At 34.8% G+C, this 19,459-nt stretch overlaps 1 protein-coding gene across 1 annotated transcript in view; it reads left to right on the top strand.

Moving 5' to 3' along the window:
* The window catches only part of LOC122357896 (GPI ethanolamine phosphate transferase 2-like), a 111,919-nt gene that overhangs the window by 8,326 nt on the left and 84,134 nt on the right, over positions 1-19,459 (top strand). The window contains 2 exon segments of the mRNA XM_043257549.1: positions 5,604-5,813; positions 7,043-7,231. Coding sequence (XP_043113484.1) covers positions 5,604-5,813; positions 7,043-7,231 — 399 coding nt within the window.

The raw sequence follows: 19,459 nt of genomic DNA, 5'->3' as shown, positions 1-19,459 counted from the left end.
CCTCCCCCAATATGTACATGTTACTGTAGGGCTGATAATAATAATAATAATAATAATAATAGTAATAATAATTTTCTATTATCATCTGACTTTTTTGTTTGTTTTTGGTGTCTGTATGAACTTTATTGTTTGAGATTAGCGTGTCTAACATATTTGACAAAGTTTGTTATTGGCATTTAAGCTTCAGTGTTTCACCTCTGATAATATGCCTGATAATATTCAGCATTTATATTACGCCGTGAACGTCTCGGGCATTCAAATCACTCCGCATCCTCAGAACATCAGATTACAGACCTTATCAGAGGTGTTTGATTGTTCGCTGAACTCTGGGACATAAAAGGTGGAGGTGATTTATTTATTTATCCACTAAGCTATAGCATAAGCTCGTGAGTCACCATTATTTTTTTGCAGAGCCTTTCAGAATCCCGATTGCGTCAAAGCAGCTTTACGGTATTTATAAAGTGTCGCGACTTTTTTAGGCGTACAGTTCAGACCGAGTTTATTGTGAAGTGGTTGAATCACTTAGCCTGTTTAAAGGCTCGCGAATTAATATCGAGTTTCAAAAAGCGCCCGGTAGCTTCCTTTCTTGTTAGTCTCCATTTAGCAGATGTGCTGCTGCCGATGTAACTGTATGGAGAAACTTTAGGGCTTTTTTTTTTTTCTCTGGCAGAAATGCTCTTTCCGTTCAGCAGAGCCACTGGCATCCTCTCTGGCTGTGAATGCTTCTAGGAGCAGCAGTTAGCAAGCATACAAATTTAAACCTTTCTTGGTGCCAGAATCTCTAATGCGGCATAAAACTACTGCAGAGGGGAGCCAGAATCCTCTAATTGCTCATGTTTCACTACAAATGTGACAAGAGTAAAGCAATTAGCCTGTGATTTCTGTAAAGCTCGGAGTCTGGTAAAGTGAAGGAGGCTCTGTGAGATCTGCTGATGGAGCAATGAGAGGAACGATCGAACAGCTGCGAGAGTCCATGTCGCGCATGAATGTTGAGCCTTATCCTATTTAAATGTGTATGTTTATATGATCGTTGAGGTGTAATGTGTATGCAGCATTCACGGTATTTTTATGCTATCGGATTCTGTTTGTATTCAAATGTTTAAACCTTGAAATTGATTCATGCAAACTGATTAAAAGCTCTCTATAAAATATTTTTATATTTTATAATGTGACGCCACCGACAAATATTTTGCACAGTAATCGTAAGCTTATCATTTTTATAGAAACGTATGCTTCTATGCATATTTCGAACAAATGCTGTCCTTTATTTAAAAAAATGCTAAAAAAAAATATTGCATGGTTTCCACGAAAATATTGTTTAGCATTATTAACAATAAACGTTTCTTGAGCAGCAGATTGCAGTCATGTGACTCTTAAGACTGGGATAATGGAATAATTCAGTTTTGCATTTTAGAAATAAATTATATTTTTACAATTGAATAGAAACAGCTATTTTAAATTGTAAAACTAATTCACAATATTACTGGTTTTTACTGTATTCTGGAGCCTTGGTGAGCAGAAGAGGCTTCTTCTAAAACCTTATGGCTCTGTCTAATGCTGTACATCTATACTGTAATAATGATATTAAGACATTTTTGTTGAGCAGCATCTGGAGGATCACGTGACACTGAAGACTGGCGGAAAATATTCAAATAGAAAATGAATACTTCATATTTTAATAATATTGTACCATATTGCTTTTTTTAAACTGTATTTTTACTCAAATAAACAGAGCCTTGGTGAGCAGAATAGACTTCTTTCAAATCCTTATTGCTATGTCTACATAATACTGTACGTCAAACGAAACATGATAGAGACAGGATGGAAACGCACAAAACACCTGTTTTAGCACTTGTCTAATAAGACAGAGATCTAGTGATGTTTATGATGACACCTGTGTGTGTGTTTTTTTTTTCCCCTCTCATCTCAGCTCTCTGTTAATTGTCTGGTAGAAGCACGTTACGCTAGATGACAGTAATTGTGTTGTGTACACTAACAGACACGCAATCAATACCCTCATTATAATCTACACCACAAATAGAAGGGGTGGTCTCGTAGTGTGTGTGTTGTTTTCATCATTAGGCGATGCCGTTCCTGAGAGATGAGGATCTGGGTGAGGGAATTATGTTTGGGTTTTCCAGGGAAAGGTTTCGTGTTGTGTTTTTCTCTGCGTGAGACTACAAAGAGTTTGTAAATTTGTGGTTCTGTTCCCAGAATAGCTAATGATTTATCTGGCCTATTTTACCGTCTCTGGTCATTTACATTCAGATTCACACTTTTTTTTTTTTTTTTTTTTTTTAACCAGACTGTGTAAATATGAGACTTTATGAGCCCGAGAAATCTTTTAAGCACACCAAAAACAACAGGCTTTTCTCGTCAAAAATGGCTCTCTCCCCATAAAGCTGTATTTCTCGTGCACTCTGCCGTCTTTTATATCAGCTGCCAGAACTGTAGTAATATCAAATAGTTTTGTTTACAAGACATAAATGGAGCAGTTGAAATTTTATAGAGGCTATATTCTGCTTGTTTCTTCCCTGAAGTGAATTTCTAATGTTTTAAAGGGATAGTTCACCAGTAGTTCACCCTAGATACAGTTGAGTTTGTTTCTTAGAGTGTCCCTGTTGTGGATTTTTAAAAATGATCTTTGATGCAGTGTGTAAAATAGCACTTAGTGAATGAAAAATCATCTAAACCAGCAACATGTATGTTAGACCTATTCCATCTAAACTATTAAAAGATCTGCTTCCAGAAGTCATAGATCCTATTTTGAACATTATTAATTCATCATTGTCATTAGGATATGTTCCCAAAACCTTTAAACTGGCTGTAGTTAAACCTCTCATTAAGAAACCACATCTTGATCCCAAAGACTTAGTAAATTACAGACCAATCTCTAATCTCCCTTTTCTGTCAAAGATACTAGAAAGGTAGTATCCTCACAACTGTATTCCTTTTTAGAAAAAAATGGTGTCTGTGAGGATTTCCAATCAGGTTTTAGACCGTACCATAGTACTGAGACTGCTCTCATTAGAGTTACTAATGACCTGCTTCTATCATCTGATTCGTGGTTTTATCTCGTTATTAGTGCTATTAGATCTTAGCGCAGCATTGATACTATCGATCACAACATTCTCTTGGATAGACTAGAAAACTATGTTGGCATTAGAGGAAGCGCCTTAGCATGGTTTACATCATATCTATCTGACCACTATCAGTTTGTGGCATTAAATGAGGAGGTATCATATCGATCAAAAGTGAAATATGGAGTTCCTCAAGGCTCAGTGCTAGGACCGTTACTTTTCAACCTTTACATGTTACCTCTGGGAGATATTATCAGGAGTCATGGTGTTAGCTTTCACTGCTATGCTGATGATACTCAGCTCTATATTTCAGCGCAGCCTGGTGATACACACCAAATTGAGAATCTAACAGAATGCATAGTCGATATAAAAGCTGGATGATGAGTAACTTCTTAATGTTAAATTCTGAAAAAACAGAGGTGCTAATAATTGGACCTAAAAACCCCACATATAATAATCTAGAACACAGCCTATCACTTGATGGCTGCTCTGTTAATTCTTCATCATCAGTTAGGAACCTAGGTGTGCTGTTTGACCGCAATCTTTCCTTTGAAAATCATGTTTCTAGCATCTGTAAAACTGCGTTTTTCCATCTTAAAAATATATCTAAATTACGACCTATGCTTTCAACCTCTAATGCAGAAATATTAATTCATGCGTTTATGACCTCAAGGTTAGATTATTGCAATGCTTTATTGGGTGGTTGTTCTGCACGCTTAATAAACAAACTTCAGCTAGTCCAAAACGCAGCAGCCAGAGTCCTTACTAGAACTAGGAAGTATGATCACATTAGCCCAGTTCTGTCAACACTGCACTGGCTCCTATCAAACATCGGATAGATTTTAAAATCCTATTAATTACCTATAAAGCCCTGAATGGTTTAGCTCCTCAATACTTGAGCGAGCTCTTATCACATTATAGTCCTGCACGTCCGCTGCGTTCTCAAAACTCTGGCCATTTGATAATACCTAGAATATCAAAATCAACTGCGGGCGGCAGATCATTTTCCTATCTAGCACCTAAACTCTGGAACAATCTCCTAACTCTGTTCGGGAAGCAGACACACTCTGCCAGTTTAAATCTAGATTAAAGACACATCTTTTAACTTAGCCTACACATAACACACCAACACACCTTTTATTATTCAAATCCGTTAAAGGATTTTTAGGCTGCATTACTTAGATTTGCTGGAACCGGGAACACTACTCCTAAAATACGATGTACTTGTGACATCGTAAAAAGAATGGCATCTACGCTAATATTAGTCCTGTTTCTTTCTCAATCTGTTTTCACAGTTTGTATCCAGACTAGATGGTGGATCAGCACCCAGAGATTATGTTCATCAGAGACCAGAAAACCTAGATGCGCCCGTCGACAGATCACCAGATCCTGATGCACACACACACACGCACACACTAAGTCATTTACACTATCTGACACAGCTGCGTTTTAAAATTGAACTGGAGGTTAAGTGCTGGGTCCGGTCAGAGGAGAACTGACCCCAACTGAGTCTGGTTTCTCCCAAGTTTTTTTTCATTCATTCTATATGCATGGGGTTTTGTTTCCTTGCCGCTGTCGCCTCTGGCTTGCTTGGTTGGGACACTTAACTTCTAGTGACTATCGTTGAATTGACTACAGAGACCGTCTCTGCATTTAATAAGAAATTGGTCACTCGTCACTATATATCCCTGTCATTATACTGTACAGTGCTTTGATGCAACCTGTGTTGTTAAAAGCGCTATATAAATAAAAATGATTGAAAAATGATTGATTGAAAACATCCTGCAAAATTTTAAACCTGAAAGTGCACTGTGAAATAGTTGAGTCTTGACTCCTGAATCGTTGAAATTATATATTGACATGAACATAAAACATTTGCATAATGCCGCCCACTTTTTGGTTTTTTTCACATTGGTCTGAATGAAAATTCTAATTCATTCTTTACCACTAGGTGCCACTTTTGGAGCGGTAAAAATATATGTTTCCCTGGTAACGCTCACAAACACTGCTTTTATCAGGCATTACAGGCATGATGAAATGAAAACCAGACCAATCAGACCAATCAATGCAGATTAGCGGAGTTTGGAAAAATGAATAGTTGAGTGAATCGTCAATGAACGACGATGAAAGTGTTTTTTGAACTTCCATTTACGTCGTGCTGTTGTCGGGGACTCCCAAAACCAAAATATGAAACTTTCATTACTCATAATAGTTGCACTTTAATCAGAACAGATTTTGAGAAATGTAACATTGCATCGCTTGCTTGCTAGTGGATCCTCTGCAGTGAATGGGTGGCGTCAACTTTAATCTGACACTTCTGGCCAACATATCACTCTATTATCTATAATAACACATCCCCTGTTGTCCTCTTCCATTAGAATCCACCGACATATTTGATCGATGAGATGGAGAAAGCAACATGATGTATAGGAGACTTTTGCGTGAACATGCCTTTTTGAACAGAATTTTTTGTACGGTTTCTTAAAAAGCAATGTTCGCGTTCTCTCATATGTCCGTCTTCAGGCTCTGACCACCGGCAGCATCCCGGGCTTCATAGACGTAGTGATGAACCTGAACTCTCCAGCTCTTTTGGAGGACAATCTCATCTGGCAGGCCAAGAGTGCCGGCAAACGGATCATCTTCTACGGCGACGACACGTGGGTTCGACTCTTCCCCAAACACTTCATGGAGCATGACGGCACTACCTCGTTTTTTGTGTCCGACTACACAGAGGTGAGATGATTTGAACTTGAGTTGTTTGACTCCTGCCATTTGTTCTATAAAAATTTTTCCAGGTGAAATCTAAGTCAATAGGAATTAACAAGATTGGGTTCTAAAGCGGATTCGGTGTGAGCTGTGCTTCATGTATCTCTACGCTTTTGACAGCGGACGATAGCAATGTCTCTGAAATTTGTGATTGCACAGATGAGAAAAAGTTAAATTTGTAGATTTCTTTCAATTAATGCTCTTCCTGAAGTGAGGATAACGTTTAGAATTACCCCATAACCCCATAAAGCCTGACATTTGAAATAAGCTTTTTTTTAAATCGTTTATTGAAACTTTGTACAATATATATGAATCTAAAAAATGTTACATTTAAGTGTTGCTGTTTTTTTTTTTTGAGTATCATAGTTGATGCATCTGACTTTTATGGCGTATGAAGTACTTATATGAGGAGAAAACACATTGATTTTATTCAGAGGCCCAAACTGAATAACATTTGCAGTTCAGTGCAGATGCTTATATTTATAAAGCCAGAAAAGTAAGCTGAAATTCTCTTAGCTTGTAATTCAATGCGATCTTTATAACAGTGTGCTGACTATTTACATAAAATACATATAAATAGAATTTTTCACCCTACATCTCCAATAATATAGCGAGCTGATGTTTAATGCTTAGTTTTATGATCCAAGGTCTGAAGTTTCGAAACATATAATGCAATTCGGTGCATGACTGACGGTTCGACAAATAAACATTTCTCAAAAGCCAGCCAGTGTTTGATATTCACTTTTAAACACGCTTTTTGGATAATCAAGTAAATCCTAGCTGCTTCAGTCCAGTAAGTGTTCGTTTTGGAGTATTACTAACAAAATACACGTCATTCCTATGTTTGCTTTATGAAAGTCCGAAAAAAAAATTCAAAGGCAAAAAGACACACGAAGCACGAGCTTAAAGAGGACGCTTTTACAGTTGCATTAATAATTAATTTCCTGAAAAACACTGTAATATCAATCGGATGACAGAAGTCATGTAGAGTGTGTACAGCGGGTTCTGATTGCTTTGGATCTTCTCGATCGTTTAGAAGCTTTAAAAATGTGCATATGAAATATGAGACCGGGTTAGTACAACAGCATCAACAGCAAAGACGGTTTGATTCTTCATGACTCATTATTTTATGTTTTTGTTTGCCTGTTTCTTCTCACCCTCTCACCGTTTCTGATATCTCCGTCTCGTTCTGTCAGGTGGACAATAACGTGACCCGTCATCTGGACAGCACTCTGAAGCGAGATGACTGGGATATTCTGATTCTGCATTATCTGGGTCTGGACCACATCGGACACATCAGCGGACCCCACAGCTCTCTGATAGGACCCAAACTCATGGAGATGGACGACATCATCAAGAAGATACATGCCTCGCTCATATCAAAGGTGCGGCTCTTATTAAAGCTCTTTGCCTCTTCAGCATCTCAGGCCTGTCTTGAAGCAGTCTGGTCCCACATGCATCCGTTTTAGTGCATGCTCTTCTAAGATTTTCTGAAACCTTTGATATCCACTTTCATTTAGTGGATTCGTGTATCACGTTCTTCTCCTCCACAGTTTTGTCTGTAGTCAGTCTTGAAGTGTTTACTCTTTTTAGCGCTGTTTGCCAAGTCTGCCATCTTTATGCTCATACTGACGGTTATTGATTTGAACAAAACCCTGACGTGAAGTATTAAACTTCACCGTGTGACTGAAACATTTTTGCTCCAGCGATCCCTTAAATCGCGTGCTATTGGTTTACTAGATGATCAGATGCACACCTCTTGCAATATATGTTAGGTGACTAAAACATTGTAGGTAGGTTAAGAGTGCTCTCCTTTTCCTTGAGCCTAGCAACCACACGGCAACCCTGCAACTGCACGGAACAGCCTGGATTTATGACGTCTTATGCAGAAGCAGCAACCCTATTTTTTTCCCAGCCTGTCAAAGCGAGGCTCATTTTTCTCTCACATTTTTTTCCCTGAAAAGTCTCCTCTCGCTGTGTTTTTAAGGACTAAGCAGTTCTGCTACATTCTGACCCAAATACAGATCTATTCCCGACGGACCGTTTGCCTGGTTTCAGCCGCGGTTATTATAGTAAACGAAAACTGAAACTATTAAAAGTCATGGGGTTCACTTTTCTGAAATCGAAATTTTACATCATCTGGAAGCTGAATAAATAAATAGGACAATATTTGGCCGAGATACAGTTATTTTAAAATCTGAGGGTGCTAAAAAAAAATCTATATATTAAGAAAATCGCCTTTGAAGTCGTCCAAATGAAGTTCTTAGCAATACATATTACTAATCAGAAATTAAGTTTTGATATATTTACAGTAAGAAATATCTTACAAAATATCTTAATGGCACATGATCTTTATTTAATATGCCTAATGATTTTTGGCATAAAAGAAAAGTTGACACATACAATGCATTTTTGTCTATTGCTACAAATACACCCATGCACCTTAAGTTGCAGGCTCACAAATGAAAATTAGCCATAAAATCACTTAAATAAACATTTATTGAACATAAATAGAAGTAGCATTATATTATAGTATTTACAATAATCCTAAAATAGGTTTTAACACTAGCAGACATCTACACAAATGTCTGTCTTTCGATTGCTCTCTATTTTTTAAACCAAAAAGCGTGGTGCGTTCGCATCATAAATCGCACAGTTGCCATGGAAGCTTTTATGTGAGAGCTTAAAAACTTTCCAGACACATCAATTACTCTCTTTTCTGTCATAAAAGTTCAATAATTAGGCGTAAAGCATCATTGTGACTACGGTGAATATAAAACTGCATAATTCTGTCGAAGACATCTTCTGTATCTCTCTTCAGGAAGTTTACTTTCTGTCAGCGACTCTCTGGGTAATTACTTAATTATGTAATTATGCACATTGCGCTATTTCGCCATGTGACATTGGCCCTGACTGATTTGCAGAATTAGCATTAGCCTGCTCATGCATCCCCTGTTGCTCTTAAAGCCGTTTTTTTTTACTTTTCTCTGCATCCAACCAAATAAAACTTTTAGATGTTTTAAATGTAACTACACCGCTCTCCTGCTAAATGAAATTCAGTTCTTGTTCTTGTACTAATTTTGTGTTGCTGATTCCAATTTTTTTTTTTGCTCCGGCATGGCACACTTTTTTATAAAACAATGCATTTTTTAGCGTTTTCACTTTTCTACGATTGGAAAGTTAGGCCTAAAATTACTACTCGCATAATATTTCCTTGCAGAACGTTTCTATTCAACTTTCCATCAAAATAAAAGCTATATAAAAGCTCTAGTTCTACAACAAGCTCAATAAAAGCTCTACTTTGCAGTTTAATAATATTAGCATGATATTTCTTTAGCGTTTTAGTTTTCCCTTTTTATTAAGCCTGTTTTTAATAAAATGATTCACATACAGTCGGTAGATTTGATCAAATCACCGGCCATTGACGGGTATGGTTTTATGCCCAGCTTCTTTTTGTCTTTCAAACTGAAAGATATGATTTACAAGTTGATACATGTATAATTGGAAAAATATATTTTTGCACATATAAATAAATCAAAGAAAAAAAAAACAAAACAGAAATAAATGAAAAATAATCAAGCAAACAAATAAATACAATTTATTTTTAATTAATTAATTAATTTTTTTTTTTTTTTAAACTTCTAAAATGGGCAGCCTCCTAAAACCAGTACTTCACACTGATTTGTGCGTTTAATATGAATTACACAATTCACAAACAATGATTTTGTTTTTTTTACTTTGTCATTTTTCGTAAAATCGAGGAAGGCTACACTTCCAGTAATGTCTCTAACAGATATGCACCCACTTTTTTGTCCGTCACGGGGCCTAAACACGCCTCTTGATTGGTGACATCTGTATAACCAGCTGCGTCCTACTTTAGCACCCCGCAGGCCTGCTGCCCATTATAATATCTGCATGCGAAATCTGTTCCCTCTGCAGGTGAGAGAGTTTAACTCCCTACAGGACCAGAGGAGCACCGGAGCTCCCTGCAGTATGACACATCCAACGCTCATTAATCATCAGCCCTTTACGAGAGATCTTATAGGAGCGTTAATGTAGGTTATTCAGAGCGTTGCCTTAAGTAACAATGAATTTTAGGACGTGATAGAATAGTGTGTCAGTTATCATCTACGTCGAGAAAGCACATGAACAATTTGTGTTTTTAAAGGGGTTGTATCAAGAAGAAAAATCACATAACCCAAAGATGAAATAGCTCAGTGCACTATGAGAACACAATTAAGAAGTTAAGAAAATATAGAAACGGACTATTAGAAATAGTAGCACCGTAAACTTTAACTGATTTATAGCAATAGCAGTACATATTTTATATATATATATATATATATATATATATATATATATATATATATATATATATATATATATATATATATATATATATATATAATTTAATATTTTATTTACATGTTTTATTGGTGTTTTTAGTTTCAAGATGTTTTCAAGCAAGCATTATTATATTATTACAGTTTTTATTAATATTTTAAATAATATTTTATTTAATATATATTATATTGTTGGCATTTAATTTTTTTGTTTGTGTTTTCTTCTTTTTATATGATTTTAATAAATTAACAGTAGTAGTAGTAGTAGTAGTTTTTCTTAGCATTGTTTATTAGTGCATACAAATTAACTTTTTCTTTAATTTTGATCACATTTATTTTTTTATTTATTTATTTGTGCAGAATGAGAGAGGTAGGATACACGAGCACAAAGCTCCGTTAAATACCTCGTTCTTTTACTAAACAAACTAAATAGCCTGATGTTATTTATCTTATATCCACGACGGCGTGTCATTTCTGTTTTTACCTTTTACGCTGTTGTCTTTTTATGCCTTCAAATTATTAGACCAGAATTTGGATTACAATAAACGTAAGGTTAATAAAGTACAATTTTTCTAGGGTCCTAAACATGTCATTTTTGTTACGTTCTAATAAACTGATGCTAAGAACGAGGGAGGTGGGATACACGAGCACACGAGTGCCCAAGTCTTTAAATGATGCTCTGTATACCCTGTCAGTCTGTGAGAGACGCAGTCACAATCAGTGCATGGTCACTGTCTAGGGGGCTTTGTTTTCGAGTGTGCGACTCGTTCTTCTGCTGGCGGTCATCAAACAGCATTGCACTGCTGTGGGCTCTCCGTTCTGGACTGGAGAGGAATTGCCTGTATTCATTGTACCATGAGGTTTTGTGATGCATGCACTGTGCCAGACCTCTATACATAGAGAGGGAGAATATATATATAATATAATATAATATGAGGACTACACAGTAAAAAAAAAAATAATTGAATTCATAAACATGGTCTATTTCTCTTAGTAATTTTAAAATAACTTCTTTTTATGCCTCGGCTGTTTATTCTCGTTATCTAGGTTACCTGATAGCGATCTGCGCCTTTGCTTTACACCTGAGGATGATTAAAAGTCTGTTTCCATGGTTTTGAACTGCACTTCCTGTTTGCCGCCATACCAACATTAGTGCTTATTTGGCTGGCATGTAAATTTTCAAGGTTCCTCCGTAAGTCGACGGAAAGATTCAGAGGCGCTTTTGAATAATGTTGTCTTGTTCGTTTTAAAAGCTCGACTGCAGCGTGAGACGATGCCTGGGACGAGCGTTTCCTGCCGCCGGGTTTTCTTGCTTTAAACCCGAGTTTCTGTAGTTCAACCGAAAACCGATTCCTCCCCGATATCCATTTGAATTATGCTCCATGTGGGATTGTTTGCACGCAACGGAGGGAAGAGAAGGAGCTCCAGCGAGAGGAAATGAACATGCGAGATGAATTCGGTGTCAGATTTTGAGGGATTCCCCGGAGTGCTGTATCGAGTCGGATGTTTTTACTGCTGACAGATGCCGTTATTCTACAAATAATTTATATGATGAAGCACAAAATCAATTGTTTTTTTTTTGGTATAATATCTTGTGTTAGCAGACCAACCGGTCCAAATCATTTACGTTTAGTTTTATAGTTTAACGCAAGGCTCAACAGTAACAATATGAGAGTGTTATATCCTGTGAGATTATATATTTGGGCTGAAAGTTGTTGTCCACCATTTTTTCACCAGGTGAGGTCATCTTGAAAATTCTACAGAACCAGGTTCTGTAGAATTTTCAAGAATAATCTTTGGTAGTTACTTTTATATATTCAAGATGAAAACTTACTGACCTCAAGCAATTCAGGTTTACTTGATTATCCATATATCCATATACAAATTCAGACGTTTATTTGTTCATTCGTTTATCGTGGCTGTATTGCACTATGTTTTTAAACTGCATAAAAACGTAAGCGTTTAAATCTTAAATCTCATGTTTCTAAGACATATTATTGCCAGATATGGTGAAAACCGATATTATAATGTCATTTTATGTAAACAGTCTATACTGTTATGAAGATAGCACTTTTTATATAACAAGCTGTCAGAGTTTCATCTGACTTTCTGGCTTAAATATCATAGAAATATTTTTCTCAGTTTGTGCCTTTGAATGAAACGGAGGAGTTTTTGCTGAATTTTCACACTGTGTCATAATATATTAGACATAGAAAACATATGTACACCCCCCTTGAAGACTGAAAGTTAATTTGTGTTTCGTATCTTTTTGTTTCTATAGCGCCAGATTACAACTGATGTCTTAAATACCTTCTGCTTTTACTAAAACTAAATAGCCTGATGTTATTTATCTTATATTCACGACGGCGTGCCATTTCTGTTTTTACCTAACATGGTCACGGTAATACATTACTATTGAATTACTAATAGGCTACTACTAAAATTGTTAAAAGCTGTTTTTAAGGAATAATTATGCAATATTTCTTCAGTATTTTAATATAACATTCTCTTTATTTTCCTAAAAATAAAATAAATTTAATTTTCAAATACAAAATAAATTAAATTAATGTTTTATGCCTTAAAAAATGTAAACACACAACACTGAAAAAAATCGTAAGGCTGAAAAAATGAATTTTCTAAACATGTAATTTTTGTTACGCTATAATAAACTTACAATAAACTGATGTTAAATTGTTTCATGATTTTAATTAATTGTACATGTTTTTCGTATATATATATATATATATATATATATATATATATATATATATATATATATATATATATATATGAAACGTGTTCTGTGTATATTTATTATATAATGTATATGTAAATACAAACAGTATTTAATATATGATATTTAATATACATTTAACACACACACAAACACATATTGAAGCAATAAATTCTAATTTATACTAATACATAAAAGTTTTTACTAAGAATAAAAAAATACATATACACATCTTTGACTATCATTTAATTTTTCTGACTTTTTCATCTACCGAATAAAGTATCGATCAGTAACGATACTAACACACGTTTTAAAGCCGTTGCTTTATTTCTGGACTTGACTGATAGTAAAGCCTGGCTTGCTAAGTAACTGAATCATCTTGAATAATTAACCGCTCCGACTGATGAGTGAAGGATTCGTCAGGATGAATCACATCCCTAACTTTGTTCAGAAGGTTTATTTTGGATGGTACTGGCACACGTCCTCGTGATCTCTTACTCACCCCTCTCTTCCTGTCGTCCCTTTATCTCTCATTACCCGTGAAGCACACAGCGCAGGTCTCCCTCCCCTGAGATCAGCGGGTCAGTACTTCTCCTCTGCTCTTCTTTTAACCAGCCCTTTTTCTTTCGATCTGCTCCACATAAGCGCGCACCGATTGTGCGTTAGCATGCGTTTTAGTTTGAGCGTAACAAGTGTGGCTTGTGTTACGTGTAAACGCAGTTTCTATCAGAACGGCGAAGGTTCACGATAACATCAGCATTAGTGTGACCTTTAGATCCACGGCAGTAGTTACAGCAGTGCACTTTTGTCTTGAGATGAACTTTTTAGGCTTCCAGGAAGAGCACACGCCGTTGAACGAGGTCGCCTCGTCACCTTTGACCTCAAAGTTTCTCAAAGTTTTTTTTTTTTTTTTTTTTTTTTTTACAGAGATTAGATTTCAAAAATTACACGCGACCTTCGTATGTTCGCGCCCTTTCATCGAAGCCGCGCAGGGAGAACAGTGAAGTGCCGTTATTTAAATACGACTGCCTTTGCATTAGAAGGTTTTAGAAGGACGTGAGAGGAAGTAATGACGGATTTTGTTTCCCGTCCGTTCGTTTAAATTACAGCGTTGCGATGCATTCACAGATTAAACAGAATTTTAATGTCAAGGCTCCGTCACAAAAAAAAATATATATTTGGGAGGAATTCTTTTGAACACCAAGGCTGCATTATTTGATCACAATTTAAAGTTTTCCGTCAATACATTGTAAAATGTAATTTATTCCTGAGATGAAAAGCTGCATTTTCAGAATCGTTCCGACCGTCTTCAGTGTCACATGACCTTTTAGAAATCCTTCTGATACTGTAGATGGATTTAGTGCTCAATAATTCTTTTCATACGAACAGAATTTATTACATTAAACGAGAAATATGTAACATTGTGCGTGCGTTTGCTGCCACTTTTGACCAATTGAACGTATCCTTGATGATTTTTTTTTTTTTCATATCGACACCAAACATTTGAACGTTAGGGAGCGTGAGCGGGAACAAAGTCTTTTTTGTACATGCAAATTCGGTCCGACTGGACATTGTGTTTCTCCTCTTTGAAGGTCAGCAGAGAGCGTTTTGTGTTGCTGCTCAAAGCCCTGTCACATGGACTCCCGACAGGCGTTTTTAACTAAAAAGACAGAAAACATGACTCAAATGTGCGTCATTTGTCGCTGAGGTAAATGACCTGTTAGCTTCACTTTGATATGTTCTTGTTGTCATGGCATACGGGCTCCGAGGGTCTCTAAAAGCCCCTCCGCTGTCACCGGCGTCATTGAGTATTCAGACATTACTCATTAGACACACCGTGGTGTTTGAAAGCCGTTGAATCATACGCAATCTTACTGTTTGACAGTCTCGTCTGCAATTACGCCGCGATGTTGGACAGACGAGGTTGGGCTTAACATGTTCATCCTGTGCCTTCCTGTTTGTATCTCCTGTGCTGTGATGAGATGTTTGTGGACTGAGCTGACGGCCCTCACGTAGGATCTGTCCAAACTAATGAGATTTCTCACACGTTTTCCTCTCTCTCTCTCTCTCACTCTCTGTTTGTTCTTGTTCATATCTTCTTGTATTTGTATTTTTAATAACATCATGCCAGTGCTTCCTGAAGGATTGTTTTTCTAAAAATATATACTATACCAATACCCTTTTGTTTCTAACACACTGAATATTTGTTTTAAATTCAGCATATTGTAATAAACATAGTTAACATTAGTTAATGCATTCAATTAAGACATTTAGGACAATGTACAAATACTTAATAATGTTTGATATAATTGTATGATATATTAAAAATAGTTCAATGAAAGGAATATTAATGTGTAGTTTTACTACTACTACTACTACTAATAATAATAATAATAGTAATATATTATTATTATTATTATATTAAATATAGATTATAAATATAAATGTATTATTATTATAATAATAAAATATTATAATATAAATTATAATATAATTATTTAGATTAGCAATTTAATGATAGTATCTTCAATTATGAGTTTATTTTAATATTACAAATGTCTCTTTTTTGTTGCAAAAACAAAAATGTATTATGTTAATATTATTGCACTTACAGTTATAATATTATAATGTGCATATTTAATAAAAAGTTAATAATAATAATAATAATAATAATAATAATAATAATAATAATAATAATTAGAATGTTATATGATGATGACATGTTATAGCAATTATTATAATATTACAAAATTTATATTGTATTGTAAATGAATAATAATAATAATAATAATAATAATAATGAAATTACAGTTATAATATTCTAAAATGTATATTTTAGAATAATAATAAACCTAGTAATAAATATATATATATATATATATATATATATATATATATATATATATATATATATATATATATAATTGTGATGCAATAATGATAATAAACAGTGACAATAAAACAACAACAACATCAACAACAATATAAATATTATATTATGTAAATCATTACATGTTAATTTTATTATACTGCGATAACAACAACACATTTAAAGCAGGATTCATAATATAAGATTTCATAATATAATTTAACATAAATATAACGTTCAAATATGCATATCCCGTGGTTGTGTTGCTTTATTATTTAGTTTGGAGTTTTAGTTTTAGTCTCTCATGTTGTAGAGAGTGGGTTCTTCGCGTCTTACTCCATGATTTTTTTCCTCTCTCCTCATGTGTTCTCATCTTCCCCGGACAGCCTATGCGACGAACACATCTATTCATTTCTCGTCCATCAGAACAATGTTTTCATCCCTTTGTGTGGTGCGTCCGAGTCCCAGGAAGGAAGCCGTGGATTTCAGCCTGGGTATAATAGAAGATGTTGTCTTGAGCCGCTGGCCTGCGCTCTGTTCTGTCCCGGTCCTCGGGGGCCACAGGACCCCAGAGCTGCGTTCGGCGTCTTTGTACTGAGGTTGTTCGCCTGAAGTGGGAGTTTGGATTATATCCTGTTATTCCCACTCAAATCGATGCGTGTCGTGTAAATTACAACACTTCGCAGAATCTGAATATAATGGCACGCTTTAATTTCCCGTCCTCTTTTCCAAGTCCACATCCCTCCTGTGAAGACGAGATTTGAGAGCGTAAATTGGGCCACGCTTTTATACGTTCTCCCACACTGCTTTCTTGTGTCTACTCTCTATAATTACATGCAAATCTCACATTTGCCTCATTTTGGGACAAAGTATCCGGAGAAGAAGTGGTCATGTTTGCTGATTTTACAGTTCATTTCTTGAGCGAGCTCGTCTTTCTGTAATGAATACTGCTGCATTGCAAAGACCTTGGACATTCTGCCGTGTTTCAAGTGAAATTGCATATTAATCGATGCCATTGACAGTCTGTTATTTAAATGAGTGACCTGCGCTGCCTCGTCTGGCTTGTCCAGAGCGACTCCATATACTCTCTATACGGTCTCTTTGAGCTGCAGTTTTGTTATTACTTGATAGCTGTGCCCTAGAGCATCATGGGTAAAGTTTCTACCTCAAGGACAGGACTTGCTTGTCGCTAGAACTGATGTCTGTAACAAAAAATGTACATCATGAACTAACATTGAGCAGCAGTTTACAGTGTCATTTTAATTTCTGCATATTTTATAATAGAAATGAGTGGCAAAAATAACAATAATACTTTTTGTTGTTATTATGATTACAATGGGTTATTATAGTTATAACTTAAACCATAAAACATTGTTTTTTTTTAATAATAAACATTATCACTAATAAAAACACTAAAACTAAAATAAAAGCAAATCAAATATATCAGTATTTAAATAATACTCATTACTGCAACTAATTTAAAATTGCCATTCAAATATACAGTTTTAATAATAGTTGTATCAATTAATTTATGAAGATCGTAATAATAATAATATTTGAATATTTTACATGCCCTAAAACAGTTGTTACATTAAGTTTGTGCGTGTTTGTGCGTCTAAATATATATGTTTGTGTGTGTGTGTGTATGTGTTTTAATATCAAGAGTAATAACCAAAATTTATAATATTATTAATTATAAGATTTATTTACATTTTACATGTCAGGTTATATTAAAATATTAAGATATATAATTACCTTATGATATAACAACAACAACAACAACAACAACAATAATAATAATAATAATAATAATAATAATAATAATAAATATTATAATGCCTTTTTAACCATTCAAGGTGGATTAATTTATGATTGTGATTATAGCAATAAATATTATAATAGATAACATCAATGATAACAGCCAATATTAATAATAATATTAATTAGAAGATCTTTTACATATACATTTCAAGTTGTAGATTTATAATGTACCTTAATATGTAATAATAATTTATTATTATTATTATTGCAGAGTGATGTAATACTGAACAATAAGATGATATATTTATAAATCAGCATTACTGTTGAACTATATGTTGTTTTTATTCTATTGAGAAGAGCAGCGTGAACATCTTTCCCTTTTGTGTTTCATGGATGAAGGAAAAGCCTGTGTTTGTAAAATCGTGAGCATGTGTACGTTTCTTTTCTTTCTTTTTTTCCCTTTAACAGCTTGCCTGCTGCCACAAACTCCACAAGTTTCTTTTTCTGTGAAATTGCACAGGCGTCCCCCGTTCTCCTCTTCAATTAAAAAGGGCCAGCGTTAAAGAATCTCCTGAGAAAAGCGCCTAAACCACTTCCTGAATATTTAACCGCCGGTTCTGGAACGTTTCTCTCTGGTGCTGTGCAGGGATTCGCTGTAAGTGGCAAAAGAAGCGTCAAACCTTGACTGAAGCGTTTTGGGTTTGGTTTCTGTGCCTGTGAAATCTCCTCACAGATTTAGAGTTTTTATTTTTTCTGAACCTATTCCCTGCGTCCCCTCTCTGTTATTTCTCACTCTCTGTCTTATTCAGTCTTTCTTACTTTTCCTTTCTTTCTCCCCCCACTCCCCACTCTTCTTGTCTGGAACGCATTATTTTTGTATGAAAGCATCAGGATTTAAAATAAAACGTAAAGATAATTCCACGTCCATATGAGCTTATTTCTTTAAAAGCGTGCTCACAGCAAAGACGCTCATATCGATGTGGAAAGACACGTGTAGTTTTTCAGTCCGACCGCTTTCATATAAAAGTATAATGAGGATGCCTGAAAAGACAACAAAAGTGGCCCCAACGACTTAACAATTAATTAATAATATGCAAATGTAGTATTTATTAACATCCTGAATTAGCTTTTGCTTTTACTTGCATTTTAGTCTAAGCTGTAATAATTGTATGAACTTTTGAAATTAGTTTAGTTTTTTTATATAGATTTTCATTTAATTTATTTTCATTTTTATTTTTGAATACATTCATTTATAGTTTTTATATAAATATAATCCGAAAATTTTGTGCTTCAGTTTAAACATTTTATTTTTATTATTTTTTTAAGCTTTAGAAATTCTAGTACAGCATGCATTTTTTTATATTCATCATTTATGTTGCTTTATTTTGATTGAATTCATTTTCTTTCTTTATATATTGTAGTTTTTTTTGTTTTATTTAATTTGAAAATCTTTGTGCTTCAGTTGAAACATTTTAATAAAGTTTTTTCACTTTTTTTAAGCTTCAGTCACTGTAGCACAGCATGCGCTTTTAAATATTGCTTTATGCTTCGTTTTCATTTAATTTCATAAAATTTTGCTTTTAGTAATTTTTAGTACTTTTTAAATTGAATCTAAAACTTTTTGTACTTCTGCATTTATTTTTGAGTTTTGATCTGGTTGAGGATGGAATTTTTATTCCATTTTTAAATTGAATTGAATTGAATTCCAAAAACGTTTTTTTGAAGAGTTTCGGTTCACAACAATACCCCTCCTGCAGCTTATGAGTCAAAGTCCCCTAAAGTCCTATGACGTTTGTTTAAGTCATTATTTACTCAAAGTTTACTGCAAGTCACCTCCATCCGAGTCCTCATGCGAAATTGAAATCAACTGGTCTTTGACATCCAACCTGCGCTGTACTTCATTGCG

This window comes from Puntigrus tetrazona, chromosome 14 (genome assembly GCF_018831695.1).
Source record: "Puntigrus tetrazona isolate hp1 chromosome 14, ASM1883169v1, whole genome shotgun sequence".
NCBI lineage: Eukaryota > Metazoa > Chordata > Actinopteri > Cypriniformes > Cyprinidae > Puntigrus > Puntigrus tetrazona.
Note: the sequence above shows the minus strand (reverse complement) of the source record. Positions and strands in the feature narration are given on the sequence as shown.